The following is a 15,980-nucleotide window of genomic DNA, read 5'->3' on the forward strand; positions in this document are numbered from 1 at the left end:
TAAGATGCACTCTTTAAGATTTAATAACTTCTATTGTTTTATTCTCGAAGTCAGTAATGTTTGTTAAGGTATTTATTACATCTAAACGCTTGTACTTTACAGCTTCAAATTTAAAGCTCCGATTTTTTTTTATTTATAAAAATAGCTCATGTACGTTCATGTTGTAGTAAAATTTTCAATTAATTCATCGCGATTTTTATTTTATATGGTACAATATGTTCTTTTTGTTTTTAATATTGATTTAATTTACGTAACCAGTATTCTCTGTATGAAACGGAGTAAAAATAGCTATAAATTGTTAATTGTATTTTTACATGTTAATTATAGCACGTGTTATTTGTCTTCTCCATAATTTTAACTGCCTTCAGATTAATCGTGATTTTGTGTTAAAAGTGGATACTGTCTTACTGATAAAAGTGGATACCGATTAACTGGGACTTTAAATTCGCTTTCCTCTCTCTGTGAGAAGAACGGCCACATTGTTAACATTGTATGTAAAATGAGAATATGATGAAAAAAGCATTGTTGTTTAGTTGCTCCTATTTGATAACTTAGAAAATGTAATTTTGTATGTGTGTGACATATATTTTTATCGCAGTTTTTTTCTGTTATGCTTTATTCGGAGCTGAAGTTTACCATTTGCTTACACTGGGAAATAATACTGTGGATAATAAGATTTAAATCTTTTCTGAGGTTATAGTTTTGGTATAAAATAGTAAAATAAAATATTTAGAAAAATTTAAGAGCATGTGTTTAATTTTATACTTTAAGTTTTTTTTTGCGCCACTTACTTTCGTCAGGAAGGAAAACAACTGTCAAAGGTTTAAGGTTAGAAGGCAATAAATGACACATAATTACTTTGTATAGCATAATGAGCTAATTATTTCAACCTGGTTCAAATCAATAGCATACGCTAAAATATTACCACAAGTAACTCTTGGACAACAATAGCCTGGTAAGTATTCTAGCATACAGGATGGATCAGGAGGTGAGGGACATTGTTGAACTTGGCACAATGGGTGTCCATAGAAGCAGCGACACATTTCACATGGATTACTCTTTACTATTATCTCACCGCTAGTGTAATAGCGACCATCTACGAAACAGACATCTGAAAAAAAATTTGAAACAATTAAATACAGATCTCTAGAATAATTAAACCTCTATTTATATTTCAAAAGTTGCAATTGGAAAAAGATAAACTCTGTTTTATTTTTAAATGCATTTTTAGGTATCAATATTAGCTTTGTCAATCTCTATTATTAAATACTGAAGTATCTATATGCATGCTTGTTAATTGCATTGTGGAGAAATTAGTAGCACCTAAAGTCCCGAAATATTGAACCTCCACCCGAACATGTGCACCTCTAAGACCGAATTTTTTATTTCGAATTTGTTTTTTATTCATTTCATATTTTGCGAGAATTTGAGGAATATTTGATTAACAAGTTCAGTTACTTAAGACGAACGTGTTGCTACTACTTAAAAAATGTATTTTTGTCCTCCACCCGTTAGTATATCGACATTAGGTAAAGCGTAAAATATTTGAACGTTCAAATTTGATCTGTCTGTTATTCATTAAGAAACGACTCAAAAGCAATAAACACAGATATCAATAGCATTTTTTAATCTGTTTGATCTGATTTATTTCAATAAAATGCATTTAATTCGTGATATATCTGATTAATAATTTTGTGGATATTTTTTGTAATTTATTAAAGACTTTTTAATGCTGTATGGTACATAATTGATATAGACACAATTCAATTTTATAGCATTTAACACTTTTCTCGAAAGACAAATCCTCTTTCGAGGTGTTATATTTGTATTAGAAGATTTTATATGCAATTGCTTTGCTTAGCTGAAAATATGCTAATAACTCGTAAGGAAATTATCAGTATTCATTATGCTTATAAAGTCCTATTTCTCATAATATTATCATTAGGCTCATTGCTCATTTCTTGATCTTTTCGACGTTTTTTGACAAAGATTCGACAAATTTCGTTGCAAAAACTATAGGAGTTTTGCTTTAGAAATAATATACATAATGATACTTTTGTGTCCCCGAGCATCAAGTTCTTCAATAAAAAAGGGAAAAAAAAAAAAACGAAATATTCGATATTTGAGTTAATATCAATACTCCCAGTAGTATATCATGAAAAGTAAAACAACATACAAAATATAAAATAAATACAGTTCAAAAGATCTGTATTAAAGAAATAAGCTGATATGCTTTCATTCTCTGCATTTAATTGTTAAATAATAAATTATTTTTATGCATTGACAAATGAAATCGTTTCCTAAATTACAGTCCTTTTCACAGCATTATTAAAATATATTAAAAGAAATCATATAATAAGCTGTAGTATGTAATACAACTGTTTAATTCCAGTTGCATGTGAAATCAAGAAATCTTTTGAGAGGAAAGATTGATAAAATTAGTGTAATCACAAAATGAATACTTTAGGTTAATTAATCAGTTATTAGATATACTTTTATAAAATTACATTAGATGGAGTTCTTAAAATCATTATAAATATTTTTCTTTGTTTTAGAATACATATTTTAGAGACTGGCTTCACAAGCGACTAGTATATTAAAAGTTATGTTTTCTAAGCATAGTAATAAAAAATACTTAACTTTCAGTGATTTTAAGAAGAATTGAAATAATACATTGAGATAAACAATGCGCATAAGGTATCTAGTTTCTTAAAAATAAATATTAAAAAATAGGCTCGAAGAAAGCAAACTTTCTTGAAATTGAAAGCGAGTTTTCAATATTACAATTTAATATTACAAGTTTTTGAATTTGGAGCACCTTTGCAGTTTTCTTAGCTTTGCTCGTATTTGATACAAACGCAAGATCTAAAGCTTAATTGGAGAGCATTGGAATGTTCAGCTTTGTAAATTACTGCAGGTGGTGTTGTGAGTACTTGCTTTGGATTTTAGATTCTAATATTTGGCACTATAGATTTTGATCACCAGTAAAGTTTCCAGTTCTGTTTTAATATTTTATCTCTGTTCTTTTGAAGTTTAGTTAAAATTCGGTTAATCCTAAACTCTTGCATCTAAACAGTAAGAATCTATCTAGTAGTTAGCCAAATAGATGTGTTGATTACCTTAAAGCTAGACAATGCTGTAATTTAAGAGTAAGTTTTATGTACCATACTATCGTATCGAATAGAAACTATTATCCAGCTTATTGCCTTTTACTGAATCATATCTAGCCGGGATTAATTTCCATGCATCTGTTTAAATGAATGCTTAAAAGCTTTATTACCGCTTTAGTCGAAATTCATTTCTATTAGTATTCCATAAAACTACTCAAAACCAGAAACAAAGTATTTTATACTTTCTTTGAACAATTTTAAATTTCTGAAACGTTAAATAAATCTCAAGTTGTTGAGTGTTTTATGGTAGAAACCTTTTAAAATGGCAAGACAACCATTTCAGTTTTGTTTTACTATAATAAATAACTAAACCTATTAGTATTCCATAAAATATGATATATTTATAAAAGGCATACAATATTTGTAAACTTGAGTTTTACCTGAAATTTCTTGGGAGTCTTCCTCTGAGTGGACTGACTTGATGGGAAGTGGGGGTGATGTTGGTCGAGTAGGAGCTGTAGGACGACTGGATTCAGTATCTGGAGAGCCAGTTCTTTTATTTGTCTCTTCGAAATGTGTTGGAATTCCATCGAAATTTGTAAAGCGGTTTTCAGCAAACTTAGAGACTACATTTTTATTTTCATATTCGGTTCTAGAGAGACTCTCTTCCTCGCTAAAACCATTTGATTCAGTTTGCTTCCCAGTTGTATAAACGGAAACAGAGTTTGTTGTAGAAGCCTGAAAAGTAGTTGGTATTTTTGTCGTGGTAATGTGTGGAGTTACTGTTTCCTCTGAAGCGTCTGCTTTCAAAGCATACTTAACTTCAGACGACCGACCGATAACATCATCTGAATTTTCAGCTTTAACAGAATTGAGGTTTTCAATGCTTACTTCTGTTGTTGTTTTTTCTTGATAAGTATTTGAAACTGAGCTGATTTCAGATAAAGTTTCAAAGGTTTCAGGTGTAGAATCTGTCATATTGTTCACAAAGTTATAGCTGTTTGTATATATTTCAGATTTTGTGGTATCGTCATTTCCAGAATGATGTATTTGAAAATTATCAATGGATGTAGATTTTATATCTTGGATGTTGGAAAACACTTTAGTTGTTGGTTCTCCATTTTGTTCACTTTCATAGTAATAATCTTCGTAATCTTCAGACAGTTCAGGATAACTTTCAGGAGCTAATCTGTGGAATTTGTGGTGAGGATCTCTAGGGCTAGGTTTTCTGCGAGAATCGGGTTCATGCCTAAATCCATAACTGGGATAAGGAGGAAACTTTCCAGGAGGTCTCCTGAAAGAATTCGTTGGACGATGATTTGAGATTTCAACAAATGTAGTTTGAGGTGCAGAAGGTGTTGATGGAGGTCTAGGACGAACAGGAGGTCTAAATCGAGTTGATGTCTTTTTGTGGTTGTTTATAACGACTGGTAGTTCGGTATTCGGAGTTTTTCTCCGATTAAACGATGGCCCATGATTGGAGAATATTATTTCCGGAGACTGAAAGTTGAAACTAGGAGAAGGTAGATTTTCTTTGGCTTGGGTTGTTGGGATTTGAGTAGTATCTGTTTCTTGAGACCCGATACTGGTATCAACTGTTGATTCTTCTACTATTAATTTTGGTGCTGCAAGGGCTATTGGCGGCAAAGTTCCCTGAGACAATCCTGTGTTTCCTGAAACTTTTTCCATGTGAGTAACAGTTTTCGTTGTTGGTAACCATGTTTCTGTTGAAGAATCTGATGTTTGAGTATTGTACAATTGAGTAATAGACCACAGTAAGTCTGTGATATCTTGAGGCAAGGGTTTTTTTGTTTTATACCCCGAAATTGCTTGCGTTGAACTTTGTAGTTTTTGTTTTTGATATATAGTTGCTTTAGAACTTGGTTGCGTGGTTTGTGAATATGGTTTGAATGTCTGAGTATTTGTTTCATCTACATAAATGGGGTAGTCTTTCTTTATTGTGGTTGCGTCATAAGGATCTGTTTCATATTTTATTGTTCCTGATGATGTGATGTATCGGCTTGTCTCATCTCGAAAATGTGTGGTTGGAGCCACATCGTCTTTACGAATTCCTGCTGAATCTGGTCTATATGGTCTGTATATTTGGGTAACTTTCTGTTTTGTTTTAAATGAGGGCATTGTAAATTCTGCTGCTGGTGGTTTTCGAGTTCTATCTGAAACCGTGCTGAAAATTGTGTACTTAGTTGGATTAAAAGAGGTATATCGATCAGTCTCAGTTCCAGTGAAGGTCGATGTATAATCTGGATTAGCGAATAGCTCAGTTTCAGTTATTCCATCATTTATAATGCCTTGTTTTGTGGTACTCGTCTTTAGAGTTTGTGTCGTTGGATGTTGAGATGGAAATGTTTGCGTTTTCTTTTTTGTTTTTAATCTAGAATGAGCTGTTGTAGTACTATCTATACCTTTTGTTGTTGTAGTAAGTCTTTCACCGTATGGTATTTCACTATAATCAGCAAACGGAGCAAAAGTCTCTTGTACATTTGGAGTTACATCTTCGTACAGCTCTACATAATCATAAGCATAAGTATCCTTTTCTTCATCACCGTAATCCACCCTGTCAGTTATCTGCTCATTATTGGTTGTTCCAGATGTCGTTGGTTTTGTATTTTGGCTAGTGAAATACGTAGAAACAGTGTCTTTATTTTTAATTTTAGTGCCTGAAGACTTTGGAGGAATTGTTTTATTTTTATTCTTTGCACTCGATAGTAAAGCAGTGGTAGATCTGGTACTCATATCCTCATATGAGTCTGTTTCTTCGGTGTTTTGTGATGATGCGGTTGGTTCAGCTCTCTCTTGATCCTCATTTTCTGTTGTAAGCACAAGGACTGCTATGTTTTCTTCTGGAATTACAGATATACTCTCGAGATTAGAATCATCCGACAGTTCGACAGTAATTTTTTGCTTTTCAATGTCTGCTTCAGTAGCTGTGTTGATTTCATCGCTATAAGTGGAAGTTTTCTGTTCAAAGTTGTGCGTTACCAACTCAGAATGATCTATTTCTGAAGGCTGCGAAGAAGTGCTATCAGTTCCTGATGGTGATAGTACAGTTACATCATAGTTGTCAGTACTATGTGAAATCGGAATTTGTGTGTTGTTCACATTCCTGTGATCTGAAAGGAAAAAATTACACAGATTCAGTATATTAATTTCATATACTTGTACGGCTTATGTTAATTAACCCATTTTATTATGATTTGGATCTATACTTTCACTTCTTATTTTCGTTAGCCTTCACCAGGGTGCAAATGAATAAGCGTGTTTAAGACGGAGCTCTAGAAAATTTTAGATACAGAGCTTTTGGCCGCTACACTCGCCAATTTTACCTCTTCCAAGTCCGATTAAGTTAATATTCCGGCATTAGCCATTTTGCTAGCCCCGAAGTTAGATCGCGCAATTAAATTTGCCACCTCTTAGTTAAGCCAATTATATTATAGACTCTCTCTGAATCCATTTAAATTTATAGATTCAGTTTTTCTGCTAATCATTACCACAAATGGTAGAATTTAATTTGTACGCACAAGTTGTGCATTTTATTAAGTTCAAGATTTAAACAAAATAGTTGTTTGAAACTTTCCTAGGGTTTTTATGATACTTTCACAGATGGAGCGATAAATTTCTTGTCGGTCTAAGCAGGAATTTAAGTTTGATTTACACAGGAGAGAACCCACATACTAAAAACGTTCTTATACACTGTGTGTTAATAGAAGTGGTAGTTGCTGTATCTATTTTAATTTAATTTACCTTAAACTAAACGACTAAAATTCTATTATAATCCTAGGAAAATATCTCTAATAACAATACTCTAATTTACAATCAAATATAATATTTAGAAATTATAAAAGCATAAAATGTCAACCAAATAAAAACGTAAAGAGCAACAAAGTATTAATTTGACAACAATTAATACTTTGTTGCTCTACAATACAAGTGGTACCATTTATATCCACCAGCTGTGACTTTAATGGAAATCTAGCCGAAAGAGAAATCTTGTGTGTCAGTAAATGCATCTCTAACGTCGGAATTTCTTAACTCATACACATTACTATGGGAGCAAAAATTAACTGAAGTTTAAAACATGAAAGAATACATTCACTAATAAGTTTATGAAAGATTATTGTTGTTTCATGCTCAATACATTAATGTAAAACATAAAAACAAAACGGTCGGGCAGTTCTGTACTACCATCTCATGTTATATTAGTTTAGTTTAGCATTAGTTTACTGCAGAAATTATAATAACATTCTTCAGAAACAGTAATAAACACTCTTAAGAAATGCTTACGCCTCCATTACGACAGAGTTTACGCCACTTTATTCACTTCAATCTAATTCTGTATTCTTGACACTTTTGAAAACTAACTGCAAAATTTTCTGTTATTTAATGCTTGTGATAATTGTATCTTTTCAAGCAGAGGCATGGATTAAAGCTTATTAATACTAGCATCATTATTTTTCCGTCTTGGTCTCTTAGTTCACTGCGATTCAGTTGCATACAAGAAATTAAGAGGACTTTTAAATTTAAAATAGTTCACTGAAACGTTAACCGATTTTCGAATCCGAAGGGCTGCTAATAGCTATTTCCTGGCGGCAGATCCGCGAAATAAGGGTGCCAGATTCAAAATGTACTTTGTTATGAGAATTTTCGGACCACAATGACTTGGATTAAAGGAATGCATTTTGTAACTGAGTTCGAAAATAATGTTTTAATAAATTCACAAATTTTTAAGATTTATTATTAAAATAATCAATCATCCGTCTTAAATTTATCTTGTGATAATAATTTCCCTTTGCTTCCCATGATTTCAAAGATTTACATTTTATGCCCAATTGTGCAGTTAGGTTTTCTTATTTTATAACACCCGAAAGAAGTATCTATTACTTTCATGCCAGGTAAATATCTCGATTGACTAAAATTGATACTCTGTCGGTATCAGGTGTTCCATTTATCTCTTAAACTACGTAATAGATTTAAATCAAACAATAATGTAATAGATTTAAATTAATATGTACTCTACCAGTGCGTTTTCATACTTTTCATACAAGATGATCAATAAATTGTTTTTTATTTGAACTAGTTTTGCTAAAAATGGCTGCGGAAGATTACAGAAAGATGTTCTAAATTAAAGAGAGCAATTTGATTTGGACAATGAAAAAAATTAAATGCGAAAAACCTGCAAAGGATGGAAATCATGATGGAAACTATACGAAAATCCAAAATAACATACGACAGAAGAAGAGAAGCAATAAATCTATTTGTAGCGTATATGCAACTACAAAAATGATGATAATTGTATTTTTATGCAATTATTCTTATTTTTTATGACACACGCACGGAACCTTTTCAGGCATAGTTCATGTTTAGCGGATGCCCTAGCAGTAGAACAAAGTAAAATTAAATTACAGAATTTTTAAAATAATTAGAAAAGAGAGAGAACAAATGTTAAAAATAATAAAAATATTCCCTTTGACTGGGAGGTAAAAAATTAGACAAGGGTTTCTTCCCTTTTGCAGTGATATCTTTGGAAGATTTTTTTAGATCCAAAAGTATATTAGCTTTGCTTGTAAAATTTTTTACGAGCGCAGTGACTTCGCCTAATTACTTACAAGGCAAAATAAATAACTAGATAATCGTGAGTATTCTTAACAAAGAATTCATCCCCTGTTTTCCTTTAAAAATTGACTGTGAAGTCGTGCTGTACCATTAGTCACAGTGGCAAGAACCGTAATAACCTTGAGACATAGGCGGAGTGCCAGTAAAAATATAAATGGGCCTATATTGAAGGTCACAAGGAATCCCAAACTGTTGGAAAGAGTATGAGTATTAATATGAAATAAACTCACCGCATCTGTATTCTGTGGGGCAGCAATGCCCTTCAGGAATGACGGGTGTACAACCAGGAACACTTGGTGAACATTCGAGACGCCGGCAGACAACTCCCACCTGGGTGCAGTAGCATGTCTGGCAATGGCCATTACTTGGAACAGCAACGCCTACGTCAAAATCGTAGCCTTCCACATTGCACGATGTTACTGAAGAAGAGAAAGGGAATTATTGTGGGTTTTTAATTAAGAAGTTTGTGAATGACAGTATTTGCCATTGCCGTGAAATGATGATTACTCTTATCATCAGTATCTCGCCAAAACAGCAAATCTGCAAAATCTTTATCTGAAGAAAACACTTGTCTCAGAAATATATTAAAAGTAATTAAAATCTAAAAGGGGTGAACTTTAGAGCTGTTTTAAAGTTGAATAGGGTTTACCAGCAGAGATTATCGATAGATATAGCTAAGGTGAAATAGTGAAACATTTTATAGCATATCAGATAACTATGCATTTAGACTAACATGGTAACGTTATATATGTTTTTCACATTAAAAAAATTCTACAAAAATTTTAATATTTTTATTTAGTATATCGTGAATGAAATTCATTTTTACTTAAATCAATCAGATTAAAAAGTAAAAAAAGATAATATTTTTAAGAACTGGGTCAGTTGCTTTTAAATAGTTTAGTTTGTTTCTTAGTAGCAGACAGATTAAATATTGATACGGATTTGGTATTTAAATAGCTAATGTTAGTTGAATTATAAATTAAATGGTTTTATTCCCCGCGCAGTGCAGCGCGTGATGAATATTAAAGGAAAGCTAAGCCGGAAAATTAAAAATACAAGAGCACGTGCATTTAACATTTAATAAATAAATATCTCTTGATTTCGAGAAAGTGCTAGAAAATTATCGCGCATTTAGAAAGCTTATTAACATTAGCTATTTAAATACCAAATCCGTATCAATATGAAAGAATAATATAGTACATTTTTCAAATGGCAATAGTCTCGAATGAAAAGTGAAACTAGCAAAACGCGTTTCGAGATTTTAAACAGCCCCGTTTGGGATTTTAAAAATAATGTTTAAAGTTTAAAATGTTTTACGTAATCTGTATTTAACTGTCACATATACAGCTGACATAAAAAGCATTTTTCTCTTTTGATGTAATGTAAAACATTGCAAAGCAAACTTAAAAATGCACATAGGTGACAAAAGAAAAATGTAATTTCATAGTTTGGCGGCATGCAGATCATATATAAAATCGCAAATCTTAAATATTTGCAGCAAAATTACGATTTTCGTTCCCCCTACAAAGAGAGAAATTATTGGGGTTTCTTTATTAACAAAAACTGTGAATTTTAAATTTTATCAAAAAGCATATTCAGTGAAAGACGATAGTGAGAATTTTGAAGAACACTCATATCTACGAGGGCTATCCAGAAAGTAGATTACGTTTTGGAATAAAAAAATAAACAAAGTATAGGAAACAAATTTTATTATATACAGATGAAAGCCACACTCAAATACTACTTTTCTACATAGTCACCATACAAATTAAGGCATTTATCGTAGCGATGTACGAGCTTGGAAATTCCTTCGTCGAAAAATTCGGCCGCCTGCGCCTTCAACCACTTCGTTACCTCTTCTTGCAGCTGTGCGTCGTCATCAAAACGCTGCATAGCCAGCCACTTCTTCATTGCTGGGAATAGGTGGAAGTCGCTCGGTGCCAGGTCGGGACTGTACGGCGGATGAGGAAACAACTCCCACTTAAAAGATTCAAGAACTTTACGAGTGACATTTGCCGTGTGGGGCCGGGCGTTGTCGTGAATCAACAAGATCTTAGAGCTCAACATTCCTCTGCGCTTGTTTTGAATTGCTCTTCTGAGTTTTTGGAGAGTTTGGCAATACCTTTGAGAGTTTATTGTAGTGCCTCTTTCCAGGAAGTCCACCAAAATTACACCTTTTCTGTCCCAAAAAACAGTCGCCATCATCTTCCTTGCCGACATTGTTTGCATGCATTTCTTGGGTTTTTGGGGAGAACTTGTGTGCCCCCACTGCATTGATTGCAATTTCGTTTCACAGTTCACATGTTTCACCCATGTTTCGTCACCAGTAACGATGCGATCGAGTAAAGAGTCACCATCCTTATGGTAAGCGTCCAAAAAGTTCAACGCTGCAGCCATTCGCTGATTTTTGTGGTCCTCTGTCAAGATTTTTGGAATCCATCTTGCACAAAACTTGTGGTAACCAAGCTTTTCGCTGATGATTTCGTGCAACAAACTTCGCGAAATTTGTGGAAAACTCAAAGAAAGTTCCGTTATTGTGAAATTTCGATTTTCACGGACTTTAGCATCGACTTTTTCGAGAAGTTCGGCGGTCACTATGCTGGGTCTCCCACTTCGATCTTCGTCGTGAACATTGGTTCGGCCATTTTGAAATCTTATGACCCACTGACGCACTCCACCTTCAGTGATAATGTTGTCCCCATACACTTCACGAAGCTGCCGATAGATTTCTATCGGTTTACAGTTTTTTGCAGTCAGAAACCTTATTACTGAGCGCACCTCGCAGGATTTTCAATTAACGCAGACATTTCAAACCGTCACAGTATCTGAACGGAGCACAGCACGAACCTCTCACTAGCACGGCTAGATGCAGACTGAGCTGCGCAACGCTCTGACCCCAAGATGGCCGCGCTAGCCCCGCCCCTAGCGGACACAGACGGAAACGTAATCTACTTCCTGGATGGCCCTCGTATGTTTCGAAATGTTAAAAAATTACATCTGAAAGGAAGCATTAATTGTCGCCTGTATTTCAGTTTGTAGTGTATACAGTTTTAGAATGATAAAGAAATAAAGGAATTTTCTTAAGCAAAACAGAATTATTCAACTACTTTAATAATTAAAGTAATTAGTTGGTAGTTGAGAGCAAAAAAGGCGGCTTCAGGGAGCAATACATCTTCAGCTTGAGATTCTTTTACTTGAGCAGACTTGTAAGAAGGAGTAATTTGTGTACGTTCTGAACATAATACAATATTTCTGACGAGTTGCCCTAATGATTACTTGCAGAAGTAACTAGTGACATGGATTTAAAAAAACAACTCAGTGAATCAAATATTAATAATTAAATTGTATATTTAATAACAGATTTAACTTTAAATAAAGAGATGGAGATTTATTATGGATTGTATTGACTTATTTAATTTAAACATAATATGGAAAGTTTATCTTCTTAATATCTAGAAACGTGTGTAAGTGCGATCCTTTAAGCACCAGTGGCACTATGGCAGCAAGAAATAATTAAAACAAAACGATATTGATGATCTTTCGTTTCGTTTTTCGGAGTCGAACTCAGGCTTTTCAAATACCGGACTCTTTGTATTGTAACTTATCAGTGGTCATGTATCGATATATTAAAACGCTGAACACTGGCAATTCGATTTTTTATGTAATATGAGTACGAGCTGGTTAGTAAAAGCCTCCACGAAGGCGACGATTATCTTCCCTTAGGCCTTAGGAATATAATGACTTTATCATAGTCAAATCAAGCAAGCAAAGCTTTGGTTTGCAGTTAAACTTTAATATAGGCTTTTGTTTCACCAAAAAAAGTGTGTTTGTTATAGAGACACAATTTGTTGTAGAGAAAATTCATAAGGATATTGAACTTATCAATTATTCATTGCAAAGCGCCAATGCAAATACAGCTGTCTAGTGACGTGAGGTAATTGTACATTGCACTTCATAAGATATGTCTCGTTAACCTTGTGAAAACTAAATTACAACTTACCACCGAGGGGGCGTAGCTCAGATGGTAGAGCGCTCGCTTAGCATGCGAGAGGTACTGGGATCGATACCCAGCGCCTCCAGTTCCCATTTTTTTTCTCAGAATCCTATTAAGCAATAAAATAATGTAACGAAAACGTATAAGTATGTTTTAAGTTTTTAGGAACGCATATCAAATTTGCAAATCCATTAAAATTAGGGTCTCAGAAGAACATCTGCGTTTGACGCCCTTTAACTTAGAGCTGCATAAATGTTCGAAGTTATTTTTTTATTTTACTAAGCAGCTATTGGGATTTTCTAATTCTTGGTTTTAAACTAATAATACAGTTAATCCTCGTTAACTCGAATCTCAAGAATTCATCCTAACTGGGGGCTCAATTTTTATTTTTGGAATAGTTTAACCATTTATTACCACATTAACCATTTATAGGATATAGTTACATAAGTATTATATATGTCGTCATAGAAAACACTCCACTATTATATAAATTAGTGCAATGTAACTTGAAAAATGCACTCACAGATAAGTTTTGGTGAAAACCTTCTGTATATTACGCTGTCGCAGACGAAAACGAAAATTCCTGTTAACTCCAAAGCCAACTACACAAGTCTTACCGAGTTGGTTTAGTGGAAGAGTATGTAGAAATTTTAAACCAATGCCGAATTGACTTGCCTTTCGGACTTGAAGCCCAGTTCCGAGGGAATCTTGCATTATTGTTTGTTTCTGGGAACCAAAGAGTGGGTTCTTTAATTTGTCTTCTCTATTGAGACAAGAAAAGTTTCTCGATATAATAATATTTTTGCAACTCTGTGATATATAAATTTAGTAATACTACATCTCTACTAAAGTTCTATTGAAGTTTTTTTTTAGTCTTCTTTCTTTCCTAACGAGAAATGTTGTTTTTAATTATGTTACCTTTTAATTCTGCACATCAATGGGACCCGTTTGTGAAGACACGAGAGTGGAAGACAAATATTATGTTAGATTTAAGTTTTATAAATAAGTAGTTATAAAATCACTAAGTTGAAATTTTAAGAACTAAATATCCCTCTACTGAACTGGTAGAGAAATTTATTCGATAATTTTCAAAACAGAACTTAAGAGATAAACTTTTTTTTTTGTCATAAAGTTGTGATGTTCACGTTTTAGTCTAATAATCATGAAAGGATAGGATAATTAACTTAAAGATAAAATCTTTCTTTATTTTATACGAGCAATATTTAATTTCTTTCGTAAAATTTTCTGAAACCCGTTTTTAACGGAACATGAATGTAGAAATTTTCATATAGGTTTTCTATGAAATGTTTAAAGATTCTCTAAACTTCATAGAAAAAAAATCATTAAAATTTACAAAAAAAAAAAAAAAAAAAAAAAAAAAAAAAAAAAAAAGTTATGTTTATCTAACCTTTACTAAGAGCAGAAGATGACCCTTTGATGGAATCCAAGGTATAGCTTCCATCATCGTTACTACTGTGTGAGCTATCAGCAGCTTTCTCTGAAAAACAGAAAAATGTTCATAAATTCAAAATGAGTTGATATAAAACTGTGAATAGATTTCATAGTAACTTAATTTATTGTATTTGTTGAATGAAGTTTTTCTGAATGTATTATATTGACTTAGGGTGTACCATTTTTGAAAGCCCCCCAACCCTTTCAGAATGCCATGCTTGAAATGTATTAATAAGTTGTCTAAAACCATTTAGAAATTTGACTCATAAAATTATACTTATGACTTTTTAAAAAAAAATCGCAAGCAAAACTGAATCTTAGCCTGGCGTAGATTTAAAGGAAAATTCTATATATGGCGTGCCCATAAAAAAAAAAAAAACCTTATACGGTTCTTATTTTGGCAATGCGAGTTGCAGTCATATACTTTCAGTTTACAAAAAGGTTTTAAATAAGCAAAAATTTAAGTTTGTTATTTGTAAAATAAAAAATGTTCTTTGTAAAAATTACGTAATTTAACTTTTTATATTACACCTTGATCTCTGTAATTATGTTCAGTAAATATTTATAAGTTTTACAAGTTTTCCGTGAAATGGGATGACCATTCCCAAATGTAAGCTCCGAGCTACTGATTAACTTATGGATATAATGAAAAAAAAACATTTCAGCAAAACTTTAAGAAACCCCAAGCAGCGCTTCTAGGTTTGACTTAGAAGTGCCAAAATGTATAATTTTGGAATAACATAATACATCTCAAACATAACGCTCATTTTACATGAAAACCTCTTATGTGGAACATAACTAGTATGTAATGCTAATAAACTATTCTGCAAAAACGGTCCCACTCTGAAATTGAACATGTTGCTTTCGCGATTTCCATTGCATACTGGAGAGAGATTTTTCTCTACATTTGTCACTTTAAAGCGATATCTTATAGAAGTGGAGATTGGCATTTTTTTACATTCAATGATTAATTACAGCATTTCATAAGACCACGAATTTTTTATATTCGATTCGAACAAATGAGTCACTGAATGACTTTGTAAGTGATATGTAATAAAACTACTTCTTATTTTTAGTTTATGTAATATGAAAAATACTGCCTAGAACGAAACGGTTTTCGGCTTTTTGTAGTTCTGTGTTATAAGATATGGCGATCTGAGTTTCAATAAACTGTGATAAATAACTTTTGATACTCTATAAGGAAGAAAATAGCTTTTTGATTGGAAATAATTTAATTGGGGATTCGTTTGAGACTGACTTTCAAAAAATATACGTATTTGAGAAGAATATTGATTTTATATTGATTCGGGAGAGGTTTTTATACTCTCTCAATGCGAAGAGAGTGAAAATTGCGTCATTAACTAGATCATTCTGCAGGAAGATTTATGGTGTTTTTGGAAAATCTCTATTAACAGAAAATCTAATTCGATCAATGATTATGGCTTCCGAAGATAAAATATTGTGGCTTTTTATCCCAAGATAGAAGATTGTGGCTTTTTATTACAACAATGGGAAGTAATAGAAGACATTTTTATTTCCTTTTATTTCAAATATCCAATGTGTTTCTTCACCCTGAATTCCTGATAAAAGATGAGACGAATCCGCAGATCTTAAAAATTCGCAAATAAACAGAAATCTAACTATACTGCGGTAACACAGCTAAGAGATCAAACTTATTTGCTGAAGTCATAGTTTATTAAAACTACGACATAGTTGTATAACTAAAATTTAACTTCTACTAGCCATTGATGCTTGCAAGATTTCAGTAACTCAGGTATTTACATAAGTACAAC

At 32.7% G+C, this 15,980-nt stretch overlaps 2 protein-coding genes and 1 non-coding gene across 5 annotated transcripts in view; 2 read left to right on the top strand and 1 right to left on the bottom strand.

The window, feature by feature from the left end:
* Window positions 1-15,980, top strand: part of LOC118183822 (uncharacterized) — an 82,564-nt gene that overhangs the window by 38,652 nt on the left and 27,932 nt on the right. The window lies entirely within an intron of this gene.
* The window catches only part of LOC118183821 (uncharacterized), a 92,344-nt gene that overhangs the window by 8,386 nt on the left and 67,978 nt on the right, over window positions 1-15,980 (bottom strand). For all 3 annotated transcript variants that reach the window (XM_035353431.2, XM_035353430.2, XM_035353429.2), the window contains 4 exons: window positions 14,144-14,233; window positions 8,972-9,160; window positions 3,551-6,241; window positions 926-1,111 (listed from right to left, as the gene is read on the bottom strand). In XM_035353431.2, coding sequence (XP_035209322.2) covers window positions 926-1,111; window positions 3,551-6,241; window positions 8,972-9,160; window positions 14,144-14,233 — 3,156 coding nt within the window. The remainder of the gene's footprint in view (window positions 1-925; window positions 1,112-3,550; window positions 6,242-8,971; window positions 9,161-14,143; window positions 14,234-15,980) is intronic.
* Window positions 12,748-12,820, top strand: TRNAA-AGC (transfer RNA alanine (anticodon AGC)). The gene has a single exon. It is a non-coding gene; the product is annotated as a tRNA-Ala (tRNA).

This window comes from Stegodyphus dumicola, chromosome 8 (genome assembly GCF_044657685.1).
Source record: "Stegodyphus dumicola isolate Sdum_Otavi_A_Nest chromosome 8, ASM4465768v1".
Taxonomy (NCBI): domain Eukaryota; kingdom Metazoa; phylum Arthropoda; class Arachnida; order Araneae; family Eresidae; genus Stegodyphus; species Stegodyphus dumicola.